The following is a 23,610-nucleotide window of genomic DNA, read 5'->3' on the forward strand; positions in this document are numbered from 1 at the left end:
ACTATGTTACTTCTTTCTTTATATGTGTGAATTTTAAAGCTGAATACTATTATGTTATTTTTTGGTAAGTAGTAATAAAATTCAAAATATTTAATCTACTCAAACTGAAAGTAAAAACTTCAGGTTCTTACCTTCTTACAAATATCCAATAAAGACTTATAAAACTTTTTATCAATAGTTCGAAAAATTTGAAAGTGCAGTACAAAGAGCCCACAAATTCCAACGTACTTCTCTCTCTGATCTATTTCGGATGGTTCTCCTATTAAAACAGCACCAGGGAAAATCAGAACAATATACTAAAATTACACTAAAAAAAACAACAACTTTATAGACAAATACAAAAAAATCGCAATTTACATTACCAAGTTTGGCTTCCACATTTGCAAAAATTGAGCGGATGCTATGTGCAAATTCTTCAGCGAAAGTGCTATTTTTTGACACAGATATTCCCCCATTGAGAGAATCAAATTGTTGTTCTATGCAGGCCTGGATAAGAAAACATTTTAAGGGAAACTTACTCTATATTAAACTATTAAGCATTTACACATAGTATGTGATTAATGTCTACATTCATAATGCAATTTACTAAGACTAAAACCTCACATTCTTAGCTCAGTCTAACCTAACACCTAAACCCTTCTGAATGGAAATGTGTATTTTTGAGTACCAGTTATGTGAAAGCAGTAAAATTCTATCTCAAACCTATACTTCTATATGAAAAGATAATGTGCTCCTTGGAGACACATAAAACATCTTTCTAACAAAACATCAGAAAGTATTATTTTTCACTTTATACTTCCTTCAAGTCAATCTGACAAAACTATAACCATACAAAATATGGACAAAAGGTAACCATAAAACAACTTAAAATGAAATATAATGCAGCTTCTGCTGGAAATTACCAATGCAACAGAACTTTCTCTGTTGATGTGATGGAAAATTCTCTATATCTGTGCTGATAGGATAGCCTAGCCAGGAAATACATGTTTAGCATTAAGCACAAGAAATGTGGTTATTGAGACTAATAAAGTGAACTTCCTTTTAAACTTGGCATTAGCACTTTAATAGCCAAACATGGTTAGAAGCTCCCATTCAGGATAGTGAAGACAGACCACATTTCCTGGACCTAGGAGGCAGTAAGCTGCTCTTTCTTAAAGTACTCGCACAAACCTGAGTCTAGAAGTTAATAGACAGAATGCTTGGGCTTAGTTCTCAGTTTTGTTTTTATGTCATTTACAATCTTCTACATTACTATTTTCGTTTGTTACTAGACACTAAAATAACTCACATACTTCAGTACACACCAACAATGATTTTAAGCCAAAGCACTTCCTAAGGAAAATCATATTCAGTAGCACTTGATGGCAAAGCTCTGTCACTCTGAGCTGGTTTATATGAGCGCATCTGCTACAGCCTGACACAGCTCTACGTACCTGGAATATCATCCCATCAAGCAACTGGCCTTCTAGCTTCAGCAAGAACTTCTCAAATGGCTTTAGTTTTTCTTCCTGAATTCCAAATTTTGAAGGGTTGTGATGGACAGATTTCAGTAACCTTGCAGAAGATTAGAAACTATTAAATCTACCTAGTGAATTCTTACATTAAAAATTTCACCAGAAATTAAACTTTTATATTCATAATTCTTGCTGGAGTTTACATGTCTGAAAATTTAAGCAAAGCAATTCCAGCATTCAATTTTCTTATGGTTTCTTATATCACCTTACAATCAGATGCTTCATGAACTGTACCTATCAAGTATTTAATGAATAGCTATAAACTGAACATAATAAAACTTTGTACTTATCTATATTTCCATTATCTATGTAATAAAATGAAACCAAATTCAAGAGAAAAATTGTCACTTAACTAGAACCCAAGGATAAAAATAAATGAGTTCTAAGGTAGACAAATTAACCTTTTAGTACACTTTGAATTAGGAGGCTTCAGCTCCCCGCTTGTGGCCTGGGACTGCAGTGAAGAGTGGCCCAAAGCCTTGGGACCCTGCACCCACATGGGAGACCTGGAAGAAATTGCTGGCTCCAGGCTTCACATCAGCTCAACTCCAGCTGCTGTGGCCATTTGGGGAAGGAGCCAGCAGATGGAAAATCCTTCTCTCTGTCTCTCCTCTCCAAAAAATCTGATCTGCCTTTCAAATAAAAATAAAAAAATCTTTAAAAAAAACATGATTAGAAGAATAAGTATGCTTTATACAAGCATAACACACTTTGAAGCAAACCCACCAGAAATTAAACAATGACAGGACCTTCTTCTATGTATAAGTCTACAAGTCTTCTCAAAGATCTTTTTTCTTTGTTTTACTATTAACCAAACTAAGAGAATACTTAGAGAGGTATACCTTTTGTACATGGTCCAGTGGTCTTTCAGAGTGATATGATTATCAATGATTTCATCCAGGGTGAGCAAAACTGTTAACAGTTCTCCCAGGTGCTCATACATAGTCTGTCAAAAAATCTTAAATGATTACCATTTAGTCACCAGTTAGAAGTTAAGCCCCACGTGGATTTTTTTTTTTTTTTAAGAACTCATTTGGGATAAAAGTTGAATCAGCTAAAGCGGGGGTAGATCAATTAATTAAGCTACAGGTTTGATCTTCAAATAGACTACTGGCCTTGAACAGAGAATCCTTTTCTCAATATATCTTAAGAGTAACACTGCATATTTGATTCCCTCCCAAGACGATTTGAAGAATGTGCACTCAGACACAAAGGGGCCAGAGTTACACAGACTGTGTCCAGTGATCAGAAATGCTTAACCAACTGTACCTATCAGAGAACAGACGCAAACAAAACAAAAAGCCCCTTTGAGTCTCACTAGAGCTGCTGTATTCCCCAACCACACTCAAAAATAAAATACAGCAGAAATTAGTTATAAGTTAAAATATGTTTACCTGAAAATGAACTCCAGTTGTTTCTATGATTTTGGGTGCAATCCTATTAAAGAAAAAAAAAAAAATCTCAAGGTAAATTTTTATATTATACTTCATTCTTACTTCAAGGCAAATTTTTATGAGCTCTTAGGATTTTCATACACATCTATCTTATTAAAATTTCAGGCATTAAAATTTTAAAAATCTAAGGAATCACTATGATACTCCACTTTCTCAAGAAAAGAACCAACGCGTACCTACAGGGTCTTGCTGTCCTTGCTGATGACAGCCAGCTCAAGTGTAGGGCTAAGATGCCACAGGACCCATTTAATAACTTCCCCCATTTAAACCAGAAGATCTATCCTGGAATGGAGGCAGGAAAACAAAACTGATATACATAAGCTCCTGGCTTCTGACTGGCCCAGCACCAGCAACTGCAGCCATTTGTGGAGTGAACCAATGGATGGAAGATTTCTTTCCATGCCTCTCCTCTCTGAAAAATCAGCCTTTCAAATAAAAATGAATACATCTTTTTTAAAAAAAGAGAGATGTCTCAAGGCCAGTACAATGGTGTATCAGGCTAATCTTCCCCCTGTAGTGCTGGCATCCCATATGGGTGCCGGTTCTAATCCCGGCTGCTCCACTTCCCATCTAGCTCCCTGACGACAGCCTGTGAAGACAGCAAGAATGGTACAAGGCCTTGGGTCCCCTGCACACATGTGGAATCTGGAAGAAGCTCCTGACTCCTGGCTTCAACTGGGCTGAGCTCTGGACAGGGCAGCTATTTGTGGGGGTAAATTAGAGGATGAAAAGATCCCCCTGTCCCTCTCTGCCTCCTGTTCTCTCTCTAACTCAGACATTAAAGTAAAAAATAAATTAAAAATAAAAGTGAAGTGCATGCCTTCAGCTTAAAAAAGCCTCATGTGATTTTATAGCGTCAGGCAATCACCAGTATAAATGGGAAAGAAGATAACATGATACATGCACTAATTTCATATTAAGGCTTCTTTTATGTAATCAAATGTAAAGTTTTTTTTTAACCAACAAAATAATGAGTTCCTTATCCCACATTAACCTAGTATTATACATATCAAGTAGTGTTTGAAACACCTTAGGGGTTCAAAGATTACTGAATGAATGAATGAGTGAACAGAAATAATTTCAGATAATTATGTAATTTCAGAACATTTATCTTTAGGGCATCTTCAAGGCAAAAAATATTTCTAAAAGACATTACTTGTTACTGATATAAAGGGCAGCCAACTGGTGGACCACATTCATCGCCACTTCATAGCACCTGGTAACAAAACAGGACAGTTCCTGAAACGAAAGAAATGAGAGTACATCACAAAGTCATCTTTAACATCACCATTTTTTTTTTTACTAAACTTTATGGTGAAAATTCTAAAAAATACAAGTCATTTTCAGTCAAATCTCTAGCAGCCAGACAGCTTAAAGCGTCCCCGAAGCAAACAATGTTGAACATAACTTCTGCAACCCTAGGTCACGCCTGGCTGTGCTCTTACTTCATTCCAGTCATACTCCACTTTAAGGGTAACACCTCAGTGACTCCTGAAATTCCATAAAGTCAGGGACCAGCTCACTCCTTCGCCCAGCACAGCAGTTACCATTTCTTGGTAAGTTTTTTCTATTAAATAAATGAATACCTGCATCAATAAAAGCACTCAAAAATTGCCATTATATGAAGTAAGACAATGACAGGAGAGAGTTCACAAAAGTCACAATGAGATAGCTTCAATGATCTTTAATCATATCAAGAAGCAGCCTTTGTACACAGACGAAATTTCGTCATTAAATACTTAACTGACTTCCACGATGCACCACGTCTTCCGAAAATTTTTCAGAAGCTCTCACTTGCAGATTGTAAGAAGTCTGTATCTAAAGCATTTGAAACCTGGTAAAGCCCACAGCTATTCCAAATGGTAAGCTTTACGGGGCTATCCCCCCACATCAAGAGCAGTTCCTAACTAATCTAGGCTCACAAACATTCTTGTTCAATGTCTAAAAATAAAACTTTACCCAGCTGTGAGATCCAAAACCAAAGCTTTTGACAATGGAAATACATAATTCATTTTAATTTTAAGTAGCTCTAGTATTATATTTCTTATTAAACTTCTAAAAGCTTAACAAGAGCATAGAACCAATAATAAAGGACTCAGCGCAAGCACAAAATACAAAAATAGAAGCAAATGCAGTTAAATGACTAGACCAAAGATTGAATAAATTAACCACTTAATGGGCAGAGGTTGTCAGATTATATGAAAACAGCAATCCTTCTGGAATCAGTGTCCTCATTCACTCAGAGAGCCACACATGGCACACTCACAAGGGTATGTTCTGGGAAAAGAGTCTTCAGCCAGCTCCCTTGCTGTGCAAAGGGACTGCATTCAACATGAAAAAGACAGCCATGAAATCATGAGTGGGACAATCTGTAGAATCACTGCCACAAACACAGTCCATTGTTCGGCAAAATACATTACACAGTGCGTGGCAATATTTGGAATTTCAAAGAAACACAACTAAAACATTACATTTTATGACACAGAAAGGTTGAGAAAATGGAAAAAGATAAATATTAAGCAAAAGGATCAAGCACAGCAACATTAGTGCAAAAACAGATGTTAATAGGTTTCCTGTAGCTAGCTACTACACAGGGTGAGAACCCCTTCTCTAAAATACTTGATACCAGAGGTATTTTGGATTCTGAAATATTTTCACATAAATAATGAGATATTGGGGGGCTAGAACCCAAGATTAAACATGAAATTCACTTATGTTTCATACACACCTTAAAGTCTGAAGGTAATTTTCTGCAACAATTTTATTAATTTTGTGCATGAAACAAAAGTTTTAAACTATGAAATTTTCTACTTTTGGCATCACATTGGCACTAAAAGTGTCAGATTCTGGAGCATTTCAGGTTTCCAATATTTGGATTAGGGATGTTCCACCTGTGTTCAGTAATACGTACTTTCACATTTATATGTTACATTCATAATTATGGATTAACAAGGTCTCTCACAATGACCATAAATCACATTTATCAGGAGTCACTAACAATTCTAAACTTGAATGCACTCCAAATAAGAAATGCAAAATTTGACAAAACTGAAAGAGTAAGTTGACACACTCACTGGCCCCCACCATTCTTGCTCGGTTCTGTAAAAACATGGCACTGGAAAGCAGGCCACGAGGCACACAAGGAGCATCTGCTTCTTCCTGTTGTCGGTCACCACGATGCTGGCAGGCGCGACTTTGACGGCAGCAGTGCAGTTCACTCCAGCCCCAGCTTCTTGCAGAACTCCAGAACCAACCACCAACTGCCCTCTCTAAGGCACCAGCTGCAGGTCAGCCCGCACAGGCATGGGTGCCAACCCCCGGGGAGTTATTCTCTAAGACTCCAGATTGTGGTAACCCCAACCTTCTCCATTTCATCCCCTGAAAGAGTATGTCTGCTTTCTACAGATTACCTCAGAAAGCCTCTAATTCCTATGCAACCAACTCTGTATTTAATTTCTCTTTTCAAACAAACAAACAAACAAACAGGGGGCAGTGTGGTGGCACACCCAGCTCAGCCTGAAGCGTGAGCATCCCATTTGGTACTAGTTGGGGTCCTAACTCATCTACTGGCAATTCAGCTCCCTGTTGGTGGCCTGAGAGGGCAGCAGACTAGCCCAAGGCTTTGGGCCCCTGAACCCACATGGGAGACCTGGAGGAGGCACCCCCTGGGTCCAGACTGGCTCAACTCCAGCTGTTGCAGAAGCTCGGGAGTAAATGAGCAGATGAAAGATGTCTTCTTTCTGTCTCTCCTTTCCTTTAACTCTGACTTCCCAATAAAAATACATAATTCTTTAAAAAATAAACATTGTTTAAGGTGCACACTAGAAGATACATATAAACAGTAACATGCTGATGCTCTTTTGTGGCTGGTAAAACAGATGAAATCTACTCTAACTACAAACCCCACAGGACAATTTCAGCTACCTAGAGTTCTCCTGGTGCAAACTAGATCTCTACCCTTGTTCTTCCTACCTTTCAGTACCACTTAAAACTTCTGGGCTTCAACTTCAAATATCTTTCTGGGTTCCAAGGAGCCATATCCTGTCCAAACCACAGCAACAACTTCACATCCTATGGCCTACAGCTGTTAAAATATCTTACGGGATTTGCTTTCTGGAAAGGACCTTGAATTCACACGCTGTGTGATCAACAATATGACCTCAATTAGGTCAAGTAGACAAACAGACAATAGGAAGGACACGAGGAATGTGAGCACAGTTCTGCCTGATTGGCGACCTACTGGATCCCGGGCCCAGGACTCATGGAATTGGGGACCATCAGAGCCTGTGCTTTCCCTGTCTCCCATGCTCATCTTAGTACTGCACTGTGTTTAATAACAGCAGGGGAATAGGAGTTATTTTATTTTTTGGTGAAACTAAGACAAAGACAAACTAAACATATGCAGATAAAAGCATGTGTAAACTAAGACATTATATTAGAAGCATCAAGTGCTGCTTGTTAACCTAGTTACTCAAGTAAAAATGTAATCCTCTCGTTTAACTTCTGCTGATAAAACCTGTCTTCCTATTGGTATGCAGTTAAATGCTTTTAAAAGGCAAGATGATGAGGCTGGAATTGTGGCATAGTACAAAAAGCCACAAATGCCAATGTCAGCTTTCCATACAGGCACCAGTTCAAGTCCCAGATGCTCCACTTCCAATGCAGCTGCCTGCTAATGGCCTAGGAAAAAGTAGTGGAAAATGGCTCAAGCGGTTGGGCTCTTGCTACTACCCACATGGAATATCTGGAAGAACTCTTGGCTCCTGACTTCAGCTTGACCCAGCCGCGGCCACTGCAGCCACATGGAGAGTGAAGCTAACACTTCCAAATAAATAAGTAAATCTTTAAAACCAACAAACAAAAAGATGGGGGAAGTGCCACTGTGTAGCAGGCCTATGTAATTTTTGCCCATGGTGCTGGCATCCCACAAGGGCTCTGGCGTATGTCTTGACTGCTCCACTTCCTATCCAGCTCCCTGCTTGCAGCCTGGGAAAGCAACAGAGAATGGCTCAAGTCCTTGGTCTCCTGCACCCACGTGGGAGACCAGGAGGACGCTTCTGGACTCAAATTGGTTCAATCCAGCCACTGCGGCTATTTAGGGCAATGAACAGGCACACAGAAGATTCTCCCTCATTCTCCCTGACTCTGCCTTTCAAATAAAAATAAATCTCAAAAAAAAAAAAAAAGCAAGATGACAAACTGTCCATAAATAAAATTATACAAAATTACTTTAGTATCTATTTTCCTAAAAATGTTTGAGCATGTTTTAAGAACCTGTAGCCCAACATCAGTGTCTTACCATTCTGGGCATCTGAAAGCGTCAGAAGTTTAAAATCCATGTCATTTGATTGGACTTTTCAAAAAACCTCACTATAAAATCAAGTCCAGTTACCTGCAGGAACGCGATGAATCTGCCCATCTGAATCTGGCAGTCTCCTTCCGCCATGCTGGACTCTGCAGCTGTGAGAGACAACATCAAGAACCACCTTCACATCTTTTACCTTCAACTCAATCAACAGCGAACAAAAGGGAATGTTTTTGATTAGGACATTTCCTAATATGAACAATATCAGAAACAATTTTTATATGTAGGAAAAAAAATAAGGCAATCATTAACCATACAATTAAAGGTAATTCCCTACTTCACTATCTAACGAATTCAAAGAAAAATTTCATCTGGCCACAACACTTTGTAACATGAAAATATCACAAATCAATTTCAGAGAAACTGCTATTGCTTCATCACTTTTTCTCCCACTCATTTAACCAAATCAACAAAAACTGTAATTTAACTTCACAGAGTAATCATGGCAGTGGTCGTATTATCTGTTAAATATTTGTGCATTTCAATGTCAAAGAAGGCATCATCTCATTACAACTCTACAACTTGTAAAACTTACCTCCTTCTCCATAAAACAAGAGACCATTGTAAAATTTAGTTTCAGCCTGTTAAAAATTAAAATAATTTCAAAGATCATTTCATTTTCAAATTTCTAGCCTCTTATAAATCTCTATATTTAATAATAGAGGACCACATGATTTATGCAAATTCATTTAAATTTAAAAACTGCCTACAACATAAATTAATTCAATCTACCCTTAACAAAGATACAACTGATAAACAGCTCTATCACGGTTCCTTTTGCTTTATCTCATCTCACCACACTGTGTCCCACACCCTTCCCTTAGTTCATGGAACTCAGGAGGAAAAGCATGAAGGCTACTGCTTCTACCAGTTTGAATGGCTTTTGGATAAACCAAACTGAATGCATATTTTTTTAAAATACCAGTTATATCTGGAAAAACAGACACAGCCTGCAATACAAACTTTGAAACTATGCAGGGCCCAGTGCAGTAGCCTAGCAGCTAAAGTCCTTGCCTTGCACGCACCAGGATCCCATATGGGCACCAGTTTTAATCCCGGCAGCCCCACTTCCCATCCAGCTCCCTGCTTGTGGCCTGGGAAAGCAGTGGAGGATGGCCCAAAGCCTTGGGACCCTGCACCCATTGGGAGACCCAGAAGAGGCTCTGGGCTCCTGGCTTGGGACTGGTGCAGCTCCAGCCATTGTAGCCACTTCGGAGTGAATCAGCTGACAGAAGATCTTCTTTTCTGTCTCTCCTCATCTCTGTATCTGACTTTCCAATAAAAATAAAATATAAATCTTTAAAAAAAAGAAGATATGCCGACCTGCATTCAACCATTTACTACCAATAAAATTTTACGTGACAATTGTTCTCTTACATCTTAGTTTCCTCATCTACTCTCCCCTACTCGCTGCGTTGTTATAAGCATTAATTGTGTTTCTGGCACAAAATATTCTGCGAATGGTAGTATTATCATCAGTACTACAAACTGCATTCTTAGTATTACTATTACTTTAAATAAATAATATATTCCATGTATATTTATTGCACACTGGGCATATGTAAGCACATATTTATCTTATTAAAAAATATTTCAGAGGCAGAGAGAAAGAGATATCATTCTCTTCCATTGATTCATTCCTCAGATGCTCACAATGATTAGAACTGGGCCAGGGCAAAAAGCCAGGAACAAAATCCAGGCCTCCCAACCAGCTGGCAGGAACCCAGCCACTCAAGCCACCACCTCTGCCTCCCAGGATCTCCACCAGCAGGAGCTACAGTGAGGGGCCTGGATAGAGCATCCAACTGAGGTCCACTCCTGTGGGGCATAGGCAACCTAAGTGCTACAGCATCCCGAACACGTAACTGCTTTAAAATGATCTGTTTGTAAAAGTTTTAAGAATACAAATCATCACCTCATATTTTAATTTCTTGATTTCACAACAAAGCGCAGCATAAACAGTGATGACTTTGTTTAAGACCTAGTTTTAAGAGAAAAATAAAAGAAATTTAAGTAAATTATCACTAAAGACATTTTTAAAACATGTTTTTTTGATTAAGGATTTTGTACCTTGTTTTCAGTCTTTATGAGTTCCAAAAGGGAAGACTGTTCATAAGGCAATAGCTGCAAAAAACAAACGTAAAAAATGTATATTTGTAAAGTCACTGAAATTTATCCTATCAAACTTGTATTAAGACACTGCAGCTAGCATCTCATTAGATAACACAGTAACAAAAATAAGCGATTTCAGAAAGAAACGGGTCCAACATGACACAATCAAGCTGCCCTGTAAGGTACAAGGTTGTTGACTACAAATAGAGTGTTAGAAAACGGAGGGTAATAACGTAACACTGGTATTAGCAAGCTTCACTAGTTAAAGATCACAGTAAAAGGCCTCCTACAATGCTGGAATTTGTTACGCATGCATAAATTCAGTAATACACAATTACATGGATAAAAAGTTATAATGACCACAATGGAAAAAGAAAATGTATTTTCAGAAACACTTAAAATACAGTGCTCAATTCACTGTTTTAAGGTCAGCTCACTCTGATTTTATCTGTTAAGCGAAATCTTTTCTTCTGGTTACATGCTAACAGTTAACTTTTCAAGTAGGTAAGCCATAGATACACTTTCTCATGAGGTCATACTTTCTGTTCCAAAGATTTTGTCTGAGTTTGTGATTTTCCCAAAATACTAAGCAAGGCCGTTTGTATAAATGTAAACACAGTAAATAACTCCCCAACAATGGAGCTACGGAGGTTCCTAACAAAGCAGCTGGGAGAGGGGTTAGAGTGCACCCGATAATAAAATAACCTTCTGGAGAGGAAGATGAAACTTTGGGAGGATTTCATTCCTTTACAAAATGAGCTGAGACAGATTTCAGGACCAAAGGGTCCTTACAGTCCAACAGCAAGGCTTTTAAAAAGTTCCAATGTTGCAACAAATCAGATTATTTACAGAACTAATGCTTTACAAGACACTGGTAATTGGTTTTGCTTTGGGGATTTATTTATTTGAGAGTTACAGAGATGAGGCCCAGTGCAATAGCCTAGCAGCTAAGGTCCTCACCTTGCATGCTCTGGGATCCCATATGGGCATCGATTCTAATCCCGGCAGCTCCGCTTCCCATCCAGCTCCCTGCTTGTGGCCTGGGAAAGCAGTGGAGGACAACGGCCCAAAGCCTTGGGACCCTGCACTCATGTAGGAGACCCAGAAGTTGTTCCTGGATCCTGGCTTCAGACTGGTCCAGCTCTAGCCATTGCAGCCACCTGGGGAATGAATCACTGGATGGAAGACCTTCCTCTCTGTCTCTCCACCTCTCTATATCTGACTTTGCAATAAAATAAATAAATAAACCTCAAAAAAAAAATGAATTACAGAGATGGAGAGAGAGCTTGATCTTCCATTTACTGTTCCACTCCCCTAGATGGCTGCAATAGCCAAGGCTGAACCCAACTGAAGGCAGAAGTCAAACAGCGTAATGTGGCTCTCACACCAGGTGACAGGGTCCAACGCTCAGGCCATCAGCTGCCTTTTCCCAGGACTTTCTCAGGGAGTTATCTGATGTAGAGCACCTGGGACACAGTCTGGCACCATACAGGATGCCAGTGTGGAAGGCAGCAGCTTTACCTGTTAATAAACCACAGTGCTGGCCTCTCTGTCTGTCTTTGGTTAAGTCTGATACAGTTTTCTTCTGTAAGGGAATAATTAATTAAAAGCTTTAGAAATTTTTATTAAGTTACCCCCTTTTAAAGTAATCTTTTGAAGTTCTTTTGAAATACTTTTAAAAAATCATCTGAAAGGCAGAGTTTACATAGAGAGAGAGAGAGAGAGAGAGAGAGAAACAGACAGACAGCTCTTCCATCTACTTCCAGGACTGACCCAGGCCAAAACAGGAGCGCAGAGCTCCATCCAGGTGTTCCAGATACGCAGCAAGGGCCCAGGCACATGGTGTTATCCCCCACGGCCTCTGCAGGTGCAATGCAACGGAGCCACTTAAGACAGAATATTTAGATCTACAGGACAATACTTACAATCAATAAAAGGCTTTTAACAAAAAGAAAATAAACCTCATCCTCAATCCTACAGTCAAATAAGGGCCCGACATCTTGAAATTGGCTGGCCAAAGTATATGGACAGAGTACTGCCATTACCACAAGCTAAAACATACAAAAGATAGGTGAGCATACTAATGAAAACATGCCTTGGAATAAAGCAACAACAACAACAAAAAAAGCAAACCTGCCTGGAACTCCTACTCAAGCGAAGAAATAAACACACTAAGTACTGACACATGGTGGCCACAGATGAGCCCTGAGAACACTATGCTAAATGGCAGGAGCCAGCCGCAAAGGACCTCATCTCACGGTCCTCTTATAGGAAACATCCACAGAGCCAGAGTAGAGTGGCTGGCGTGAGCGGGTACAACGGCATGAGGAAAGGAGGGACTACCGATGTGTCTAAGATTTCTTTTTTTAGGCGGTAAAATGTTCTAAAATTGACTACGGTAATGGTTGAACAACCCTGTCAAAACACAAAAAATCACTGAGTTGTAAAATTCCTAAAGGTGAGTTGTGTGATACGACATCAACACAATCATCATTCAACAAGTCCGTGTATGACTGACTATGGACAATGTCAAGTATGCAGTAAGTACTCAATAAATACTAGTTATTACTTACATAGCAACACAGTGATGGAATAAGACAGAACTTTCTCAAAGGAAACAGTAAGATATTTTATACATACTCAAAAACTATCCATATATCAAGTTCCCCTCTATAGCCAACTAGAACTTTTTGGAAATGATTAGAATATTCTATATCTTAATTGGGATATAAGTTACATGATTATGCATGTAAATCCGGCAAAATGTATTAACCAATACTGTTTAAAAACGTGCATTTCGGGCTTGGCAGTGTGGCCTAGTGGCTAAGGTCCTCGCCTTGATCCCATATGGTCGCTGGTTCTAATCCCGGCAGCTCCACTTCCTCTCTATCTCTCCTCCTCTCAGTATATCTGACTTTGTAATAAAAATAAAAAAATTTAAAAAAATAAAAAAACCATGCATTTCAATGTAGTAAAATAACTTGAATAATAAAAGCCTGAATATCCTATCCTGGTGTCTTCATTTTCTTGACAATAAAAATCAAAGGCTAGCTTGAAAAGGCGGCCTTTCTGCCATTCTCTGACAATAAAGGATTTGAGTTTGTATTGTTCCTTAAAAAAAAAAAGGGGGAAATTAAGACACCTAAAGGGCTTAAAGAAAAAGAAATTAACAACCTTCTTCAAGTTTCTTTTCATTGTTTTTGAAGACCTAGTATGTCCTGAAAATACACAAATACCAGAAAAAAAAAATCAAACCTTTAATGCTATGGGATCAAGATTGAAATCCCAGACGTCGCCAATGGACTCGTCCAGCGCGTCCTCAATTCTTCTCAGTTGAGACGTATATTCCTCAAGAAATTTCCCATAATTTTTAAGCTGGACTTCAGCATGAATTTCTAAGTTTAAAAGTTAAAAAAAAAGTATGCGATAAGTACAAGTAATGAATTACAGAACATAAAATAACATGAAGTCACAATCAAGCACTGTTAATTATTACTTTGGAAGGTCTAAACTTATGAGAAAAAGTTCAAAGTTACACTGCTCAGCCTTCAATCTTCTCCAAATACCTAAGATACTTGTATAAGCAGTAGCGCGTTTACACAGACTGGGTGATGCCTTAGACTAATCAACCTCTATGTTCTAGTTCTAAACAACTTTGTTGTAAAAACAAATCATGCAGATGTAAGAACGTGTTGTTACAGAAGCAGTATTTTACACACGGTAAACCATTTAAAAATACACCTGACTTTCGTTAAAATGCAAGTTTCAGATCTGATCATTACTCCCACGATTCCTAAAATTTACCAAGCTATTTCAATCATTAAATGATCATAATCAGGCCAAAAGGTCCAGGATAAACACCAGCTGAGTACGGAATACTGTCCTAATACTGACAAAATATACACATGAATTTAAGGAGTCACTGGGGAAAAAAATCCTGGATTTAAAAATGACTGCTCATCTAAACTAATAAAAATATTTCACTTTATACTTAAGAATTCTCTACTTATTCTCAAAGGCAACAAATTCACCTCCAACCAATTTCTGTACAGACATAACTTTATTTACTTTTCACCTTCTAAGAAAAAAGAAAAAGTTTCTCTTCAAATGAGTACAGAGCAACTGTGACCGTGCTTCGCCTCAGACTGCACAAAGCGCCCGAGACTCTGTCCTCTACTCTGCCTCACTTCGCAGCCAGTTCTGAACCAGGAGCATCAATTCAGCTCCCGGAGGTTCTCTCTCATTCTACAGCTAGACTTGCCAATTGGGAAAACAGCCTCTGGAAGGGATTCACAGTGCAAACATTAGTGGAGAGGAGGTACAGAGAATGGTCTGTTCTTTCCTGCGACCATCTCAACAGTGCAGATTCCTACAGGCCTAGGGAAATGATCAACCAAAGCTGCGCGCAGGAGCTTAAACTCAGGAACACATGCCCATAAGTGACTCTTTCAGAGTTGTTAGGGGAATTCTCAATGCAGTAACCACAACCTGTACTAACTTTAAAGGTCCTTGCTGGGAGTAGCTGTAAAATTGACAAAAGGTAAAATAAACTTGAAGTAAGAACTACATGCTGATTTAAAAGTCAGATTCCCAGAACACCCCTATTTAGCAAGCCTACCTGTCCCCGCACACTGCATGCCTAGTTTACCTGTGTCCCGAGGCCCTAGCACTGCGGAAAATGTCTGCCGTGCAAATCAGATCTTTCTATTCGGAAGTCCCTCCAATTTCAAGTCCAATTACAGTGCTTCACATGTATTTGAATGAAGGACCTGAGTCCATACAACTTCACCCATCTCAAGGTCCAGTCTCCTTTGTAACAGTCAATACAAAATCCTTTCTACAAAAGGTTTTTATCACCTACAACGTTTGTTATGCCTCAAAAGAGTTACGATCTTATAGAATGTTTTATGAAAAATTGTAAGCGATCCTGGATGCAGTTTACCCTTAGCTAATAAAACCGATTTGCCTACCGACATTTTAACTTATTTTTATTTATTTTAAAGGCAGTGTTACAGAGAGAAAAAGAGAGAGACGGGTCTTCCAATTGCTGGTACACTCCTCAAACGGCCTGTATTGCCAAGCACGGGCCAGCCTGAAGCCAGAAGCTTCTACTGGGTCTCAGGGGGTGCAGAGGCCCAAGATTTTGAGCCATCCTCTGCTGCTTTCCCAGATCATTAGTAGGGGAGTAGGATTGGAAGTGGAGCAGCCAGGCCTTGAGTCAGCACCCATAGCAACATTCCAAGTGGCGGCTTTAATCATCACAGGCCTTCACCCCAAATTTTAATGAACATTCCACTTTGTGAGGACAACGATGCATTAAGAAAATTCACAAGAAAGATGCTCCCGTTGCCTAACCGTAAGACAAATAGTATGATGAGAAACAGGTTGACAATTCGTATTAACCTCAGTTCGAGTTTCATTAAAATACTTCTACACTGAGCTGAAAGAAAATTTGCTAAATGCCTCTGGTTGCACTTTTATGTTAAGATTAGACAAGTCGGCTTTCTGAAGCAAAACTCGTGGCAGATTTTCTGTAACATTTGAAACCTTTGTAGTTCCGATGGCAACATCTAGGGCATCATCTCAAAAACACTATGGAGCATAAATAAAAGGCCTGAGAGAAGATCAAAGTGGTATTCGGGTGAGGGGCTCTTCTCAGCGGTACGTGAGGAGGAAAAACACCCCAGATTCTCAAAGTTGGTTTGGAAGGAAAGGAAGAAAAACAGGAAACCGAAACAGGAACCCAGTCTCCTCTAGACCCGAAGGCTCCGAGCCGAGAACCCCCGAGGGGGCCGGCGATGCGGGCAGCACCGGCTCCCAGGGCGCGTCCAGCAGGGGCTCCGGGCAGCAGAGAGCGGACGCCGCTCTGGGGTCCCCCCGGAGAGGCCAAGCCATTAACGGGGACCCCCCCCAAATACACACACACACACCCCGAAAGCGACGCTGGAGGGCGCGTCCCGCTCCCATCCCCAGGGACAGCAAGTGTCCCGACGCCGAGCCCTCCCGCAGGAGGCCCGACGCTCCCTTACTCTGCGAGCCGTCGTCAACGCGATCAAACTCCCAGTCTGGGGACAGCGTCTCCACAGCCATCACCACGGCGCCTCCCACAGAAGCGGCCCCGACTGCCCCCACAGCGGCGGCGGCCTCACCCCGGCGCCTGTCACCGCACGTGACTTCCGGCCCCGCGCCTGGCCCCGCCCCCGCGCGCCAGGGCCGGCCGCGCTCGTCGCCCCTTCGGCCGCAGGGGCCGCTGGGAAAGCGAGTCCTCCGCGGAGGCCGGACGCGGCCGGGCTGGTGGCCATCTGCGGCTTCGTCTTTCGCCCGCACTCGGACGTCGCGGCGGCACCTTCAGGGTCGGTCGGCTGTGTGGAGGCGATGTTCCCTCGGTCGCCCCGGCGTAGGGCACAGTTCATGGGGTGGGAGGACAGCGCTGCAGGACGGCGAGGTCCGCGTGGCCAGCACCATGGCCGCGGCCAGCGCTCCGGACGCCGCGCTGGCACGGTGCGAGGGGAGGAGCTACCTAAGGAACACCCCGACGCGGGAGCTTAACTCGTGCGCCTACCTGGCGCTCACCTGCGGTCTTTCACAGACCAGAAAAGGTGCGTTCCCAATGCCTTCGCCAGTGCGCCCTCTTACTTCCCACAGGCCTTACCCCAAGCTGCACGGACACAGACACTGAGAACCCAGGAAGGTTCGTTGCAATGGGATTTTAAATAGCTACTAACAAAACGCAAAGTGTTTATCAAAAGGGAATAAGATCCTAAAACTTGGTACAGGTGCAGTATGAACGGCTTGAGTATTCATCGAAGGAACTCAGTTACAAGGGCAAGGACCAACCGGAAACAGTTGTAGACAGAAGTATATGGATGGCTACATTTGTACCTTGAAGCTATAGGAATGCGTATGTGTGTAGTAATACAAAAATTCACATCGCCCCAAACAGGACAGTGGTTACCACAGAAAAAGTTTGTGTTGCTGAGCAGAAAGTGGGAATCTGGGTGGAGGCTGAGGTAAACTTGATGAAGACTTTAGTCGTGTATTTTGTCAAGTCCTGAGCAAATGGTGTCTTGAAGAGCATCCTCCTGAAACTCAAAGCCAACCCCTCTCGTGTAAACTCAGAACTCAGCCTCTGGACTGACTCTCTTAACCCAAGGCGCCTTGCCATCCTCTGCTATCAAAAGGAATTCACTGAGCCGGGGGCAGTGCCTCACACACACCACGATCCCATAGGAGCACCATTTGGGCCATCCCCAACTGCTTTCCCAGGCCACAAGCAGGGAGCTGGATGGGAAGTGGAGCTGCCAGGATTAGAACCAGTGCCTATATGGGATCGTGGCGCATTCAAGGCGAGGACTTTTGCTGCTAGGCCACTGTGTTGGGCCACAGAATTCTAAACTTTGTTAGAAAATTACAAGTGAGATATGAGATAAAAAGAAAAGCACACCCAATAACTGGCAAGTTATTTGTGGTAACACATATGTTTCTTTTTTTTTAAAAAGATTTATTTATTTTATTACAGCCAGATATACAGAGAGGAGGAGAGACAGAGAAAGATCTTCCGTCCGATGTTTCACTCCCCAAGTGAGCCGCAACGGGCCAGTGCGCGCCGATCTGATGCTGGGAACCTGGAACCTCTTCCAGGTCTCCCACGCGGGTGCAGGGTCCCAAGGCTTTGGGCCGTCCTCGACTGCTTTCCCAGGCCACAAGCAGGGAGCTGGATGGGACGTGGAGCTGCCGGGATTAGAACCAGCGCCCATATGGGATCCTGGGGTGTTCAAGGCGAGGACTTCAGCCACTAGGCCATGCCGCTGGGCCCACACATATGTTCCTTAGACCTAGTCTACAGAGAGCAGTTAGCTGCTGGGAGGAACTGAGTGTCTGCTACTCTTCAGTCACACAGTCCTTGCTGAACAGCAATCTTGGAGAAGGAAGAGGAGCATTTCATATGGATGAGATTGTGCTGTTTTGAGGGCCCGTAGGAACTCTAGAACAGCTGCCCCCAGAAGCTGCCTGCCTGCCAGCCGACTTCTGATCATTGCTGCCTGCAAGGCTTCCCTCAGCCGGATCCCTGTGACGGTGGATGCTCCCTCACTCTGGGGTCTGTACCTGGTTGGACTGTTTATCACAGCCCTGCACTTCCACAGTATTTACCACTTCAGATCTTGTCTTTAATATTTAGTTTGAAAGTCAATTACAGAGAAAAGGGGAGAGGCCTAGACAAGGGGAGAGAAGGAGAGAGAGACAATCTCACTTGTTTACTTTCCAGATGGCCACGACAGGCAAGAATGAACCGAGCTAAAGCCAGGAGCTTTATTCAGGTCTCTCATGTGGGTGCAGGGACCCAAACACTTGAGCCATCCTCTGCTGCCACCCAGGCCATTAGCATGGAGCTGGATCAGAAGTGGAGCATACCTGGGACATGGGACACTGGCACTGCAAGTGGTAGCTTTACCCACTATGCCACAGTACCCACCATCCCCACCACTTAAGATGTATCTGTTGATGCACTTCCCTTTGTAGCTGTGTGATCATTTCCCGTTGCTACTCTAACAAACTGTCATCACTTTAGTAGTTTGAAGCAGCCTAAAACTGTCTCAGTTCCAGAGGTCACAAGTCCAGAGTGAGGCTCCCTGAGGGGTCGGAGTCCCAGGGACAGCTGGGTTGCTTGCTCTGGGGTTTTCTGTGGGAGAATCCATTCCCTTGCCTTTTGTTTTCTTTTTATGCATTAGTCAGATCTCATTTTTATTGTACCCACTATTGACTGACCTTCTTGCCTTCCTCTTTAAAGCACTCCTGTGGTTACATCCAACCTACCTGGCTTGCCTGAGGTCAGCTCCGGGTCACACCATCTTGCTATGGACATACCTGCTGAGTTCTCTGAACATGTAAAAATAGGACATTCACGGACACTTAAACATGTAAAGGTGAGATATTCATGGGTTCTAGAGATGAGAGCTTGGACCCTTGTGGGACTCACATACTTGCTTACTGACCTTAGAGACCACCACTCATTCTCACAATGCAAAACCCATAGCATATGTAAAGCAAGCAAGAAAGTAGTTAAGGCATTGGAAGGTACAGCATTACCAACCACTGAGATGGTAAGAATGTCACCACATTGCTAAGCCTTTTTTAAAAGGTTCCAGATTTGGCTGACCTAATGATTCTTGCAGCCTCACTTAAAAATAACAGCTATCAATGTAGGAAGTCAAAATGCTGAAGTCTTTTCTGGTAATTCAGACGTCTGCATTTCCTGTACATCTCTTTCCTGTTTCTGATGTCTCTTTTCCTCTAGGTTTGCCAATGTTTCATCTTATTTCCTGGCATAGCCATTTTTTTTATTAAATTTATTCATTAATTACATTGTGTTGTAATTACATAGAATCTGGGATTCCCCCCCCCCATGGTGGGTTCCTCCACCCCACTGCATAACCATAGTTCAAGTTCAGTTGAAATTCCCTCCCTGCAAGTATTTGCCAAGCATAGAGTCCAGCATCCCATAGTCCAGACAAGTCCAACTACTTATTGGGTAGACCCTCTCTGGTCTGAGGGCAGAATCAGCAGAGTATCTTCCCGGTCAAATAAAACCACTAATATACCATCTGCAACAATTAACATCGTTATGGAATTAATTGACATGGTATTGAGCAGTCAGCATGTTAAAAATAAATGCAATTTCTTAACCACTTTCTGTGACCCCCCATTCACATAGCCATTTTTTTTTTTTTAAATTTGTGTTTCTCATGGGAGGCCAAGAGATTAGGGGCAGGTTCCTTTAAGTCAGTCTAGGACTGGTCTGATTCAAAGCCGGGTTTTAGTAAGAGCTGATCTCTTCTGTATCACCTTAATCCGGGGGGACAGCATGGTGGAGGTGTATGGCAGGGCCTGCCAGACCTCAGTTTTAGCATCTCCGCCTCCCACCCGCTGCTATGGCCGCTCAGCCTCTTACACTCCGAGCTGCCAATTACAGATCAGCACATGCTTTGGGGTGACATGTGATGTCAAATGTCAGGTACCTCCCTCCAACCTTGTCCCCTGGACTTAAGTCCCTCAAATTCTCACGGCCTGGGCCTGCAATGCCTTCAAAAGAGTCTTCCATAAAAATGGGAAAATTGCATACTATCCAAGTTTAAGACTCCTGCATATCACAAAAAACAATCAGAAAAAAATTAGAAATCGTGTCTGTTAAAGTGTTAATGTCCAAATTATAAGAACTCCTCTGCCCCCAGATACTGGAAGAAAAATATTGGAAGCAATTGTTTCATCCACTTTCCCCAATTCCTCTCACTAAATCAGTGGTCCACATGGGCATGCATCCTTCTCAATTATATAAACATCATAAAAATAAAATTAATTTATTATTAAAAACAAAGAACCCCTACAAATAAGCAGTAAGAAAATGAGTAACTCAATTTTAAAATGTTGGGGCCACTGTGGCATATCTGGTAAAGTTGCTACTTTCGATACTAGCATCTCATACAGATGCTGGTTCAGATCGCAGCTGCTCCACTTGCAGTGCAGCTCCCTGCTGAGGGCTTGGAGAAAGCGGCAGAGCATGACTCAGGTGCTCTGAGCCCTTCAAAGCTCTCGGGAGACACGGATGAAACGTGTGGCTCCTGACTTGGACCTCCTCCTGGTCCCCCAGCTGATGTGGTCATCTAGGGAGTGAGCAAACAGATGGGAAATCTGTCTCTCTTTCAAAGAAATAAGCTTAACACTTTTTTAAAAGATGTATTTTTTTATTGCAAAGGCAGATTTACAGAGAAAGGGGGAGAGAGAAAAATCTGCCATTTGCTGATTCACTCCCCAAGTGGCTATAACTGCCAGAGCTGAGCCAATCCAAACCCAGGAGCCAGGAGCTGCTTCTGGGTCTCCCATGCAGGGACAGGATCCCAAATCTTTGGACTATTCTCTGCTGTTTCCCATGTCATAAGCAAGGAGCTGAATGGGAAGTGGAACAGCTGGGGTATGAACCGGTCGGTCCCATGTGGGATCCTGGTGCATGCAAGGCAAGAACTTAAGACACTAGGCTACCGTGCCAGGCCATTTTTTCAACTGTATTATTTTTTTTAAAGATTTATTTATTTTTATTTCAAACTCAGATATACAGAGAGGAGGACAGAAAGAGAAAGATCTTCCGTCCGATGGTTCACTCCCCAAGCGGCCGCAACGGCTGGAGCTGAGCCAATCCAAAGCCAGGAACCAGGAACTTTTTCCAGGTCTCCCACGTGGGTACAGAGGCGCAAAGCTTTTGGCTATCCTCGACTGCTTTCCCAGGCCACAAGCATGGAGCTAGATGGGAAACAGGGCCGGCAGGATTAGAATCTGTGTCCATATGAGATCGTGGCACGTTCAAGGAGAACAGTTTAACCACTACGCTATTGTGCCGGGCCCCCTTTTTTTCAACTTTAAAAGATAAAAATGGACAATGGACTGAACTAATATTTCTCCAAAGAAAACATATAAATGTCCAACAAACATATTAAAAAGGTGTTCAATATCATAGATAATTAAATTAAAATCAAAATAACAGTAACATAGCACCTCACACCCATAAGAAAACAGGAGGGCCTGGCACGTTGGCCTGACTGGCTGGTCCTCTGCCTCCAAGGGCCAGGATCCCATAAAGGTGCTGGTTTGAGTACCGGCTACTCCACGATCCAGCTCCCTGTATATGGCCTGGGTGGGCAGTGGCGAATGGCCTAAAACCTTGGGACCTGCACCCACGTGGGAGACCTCGAAGAGGATCCTGGCTCCTGGTTTCAGATTAGTCAGCTCTGGTCATTGCAGCCATTTGGAGAGCAAACTAGCAGTAGGAGGATCTTTCTGCTTTTCCTCTCTGTCGACTTCCTTTACAATGAAAAGAAATAAATCCTTAAAAATAAAGAAAGTGGAAAAATGGAAACCCTGGCATGCTACTACTAGGAATGTAAGATGCTGCAGCCATAATGAAAGACAGTATGGGGGTTCCTCAAACAACTTAGAGTAGGGTCTGGTAGGACAGTGTAGCACGGTAATCATCTGCTTGTAGTGGCAGCATGCCGTGCAGATACTGGTTGCTCCACTTCTGATCCAGCTCCCTGCTAGTGGCTGGGCAAGCAGTGAAGACGGCCCAGGGCCTTGGATCCCTACACCCACATGGGAAAATCGATAGAAGCTCCAGGCTCCCAGCTTCAGACGGATCCAGCTCTGGCCATTGCAGCCATTTGGCGGAGTTGGGGGAGGCAGAAGTGAGTTGGAGGGGACAGCGAAGCAGCAGATAGAAGATCTCTCTCTCACTCTCTCTGTCTGTCTTTGATGCTGATTTTCAAGTAAAAATGAATCTTTTAAAGAAAAAAAACTAGAAATAGGATTGCCGTTTGATCCAGCAATCCTTCTTCAAGCTATGTAGCTAAAAGAATAGAAAGCAGGATCTGAAAAAAAATATTTACACAACAGTATTTACGTAGTGACATTGTGCAGCCTTTGGGAAAATGTCCATTGAGGAAGGAATGAGGACTGTAACATGTATGCACATTTATGATGATTTGCAGGAAATTCCACCCCAGTGGCTTTCAGTTGTTCTTACAGTAGCATTTTCTACTGGCTAGAAGCTCCAGAAAGATTCAAATCATGTCTTTGGTTAGTTCAGTTCCAAATACAGTGCTTGGTCCATGGAGAATGCATGTATTTGTTGAATGAGTAAATTACAAATTGTCACCTTTTGAATTGGTCTGTAATGAAGGCTCGTTTTTGCAGAGGAAGGGTTTCCTCACAGTTCCTCAGTAGATGGCACTCTTGGTTAAGGGATCTGTACAAGTAAAAGACGTGCCATTTATTAAAATGTCTCTTAACTGTTCGTTCAACTAGTACTTAATCAGTTGTGAATATCACAATGACTCAAGTCCAAATTGGACTCTAGGAACCCAAATTGTCTAGCAAGCGAAAATTCTAGAGTATTTTAACTTAGGATGAGCAAAGTGCAGTTAGCAGATCTATACATAAAAGTGTTACTTTACTTGTGTGAATACGGTATATGGCAACCCAGCCGTGCCCAGTCAGTCTCCCACTGCGTGTGGCCTCTTCGTGCTGGAATGCCAGATCTGAGTAGCTACAGACTGTCAGCAGGTAGCCCGCAAGCCTGACATTGATTCTCTGACCCCTCGAGAAAATAAAATTAATCCTG

The 23,610-nt window shown here is 42.1% G+C and overlaps 2 protein-coding genes across 8 annotated transcripts in view; one reads left to right on the forward strand and one right to left on the reverse strand.

The window, feature by feature from the left end:
- The window catches only part of WASHC4 (WASH complex subunit 4), a 58,142-nt gene extending 41,515 nt beyond the window's left edge, over positions 1-16,627 (reverse strand). The window contains exons 1-12 of one of the 3 annotated variants that reach the window (XM_058673434.1): positions 16,475-16,627; positions 13,701-13,840; positions 10,404-10,457; positions 10,249-10,314; positions 8,869-8,914; positions 8,361-8,428; positions 4,125-4,207; positions 2,909-2,951; positions 2,357-2,460; positions 1,434-1,554; positions 363-486; positions 132-259 (exon numbers count right to left, since the gene is read on the reverse strand). In XM_058673434.1, coding sequence (XP_058529417.1) covers positions 132-259; positions 363-486; positions 1,434-1,554; positions 2,357-2,460; positions 2,909-2,951; positions 4,125-4,207; positions 8,361-8,428; positions 8,869-8,914; positions 10,249-10,314; positions 10,404-10,457; positions 13,701-13,840; positions 16,475-16,535 — 1,038 coding nt within the window. In that variant the 5' untranslated portion in view covers positions 16,536-16,627. Of the gene's footprint in view, positions 1-131; positions 260-362; positions 487-1,433; positions 1,555-2,356; positions 2,473-2,908; positions 2,952-4,124; positions 4,208-8,360; positions 8,429-8,868; positions 8,915-10,248; positions 10,315-10,403; positions 10,458-13,700; positions 13,841-16,474 lie in introns of those variants that run through there. The other 2 variants (XM_058673435.1, XM_058673436.1) reach the window with 2 other exon arrangements.
- Positions 16,628-16,917: 290 nt separating this feature from the next.
- ALDH1L2 (aldehyde dehydrogenase 1 family member L2) overlaps positions 16,918-23,610 on the forward strand; it is a 55,183-nt gene continuing 48,490 nt past the window's right edge. For 2 of the 5 annotated variants that reach the window (XR_009246736.1, XM_058673437.1), the window contains exons 1-2: positions 16,918-17,044; positions 19,234-19,369. Coding sequence is in view for 4 of the 5 variants with exons in the window: in XM_058673437.1 (XP_058529420.1) it covers positions 19,301-19,369 (69 nt within the window). In the remaining variant the exon portion in view is untranslated. Of the gene's footprint in view, positions 17,137-19,233; positions 19,370-23,185; positions 23,244-23,610 lie in introns of those variants that run through there. The other 3 variants (XM_058673439.1, XM_058673438.1, XM_058673440.1) reach the window with 3 other exon arrangements.

Source organism: Ochotona princeps, chromosome 15 (assembly GCF_030435755.1).
Source record: "Ochotona princeps isolate mOchPri1 chromosome 15, mOchPri1.hap1, whole genome shotgun sequence".
Lineage (NCBI taxonomy): Eukaryota > Metazoa > Chordata > Mammalia > Lagomorpha > Ochotonidae > Ochotona > Ochotona princeps.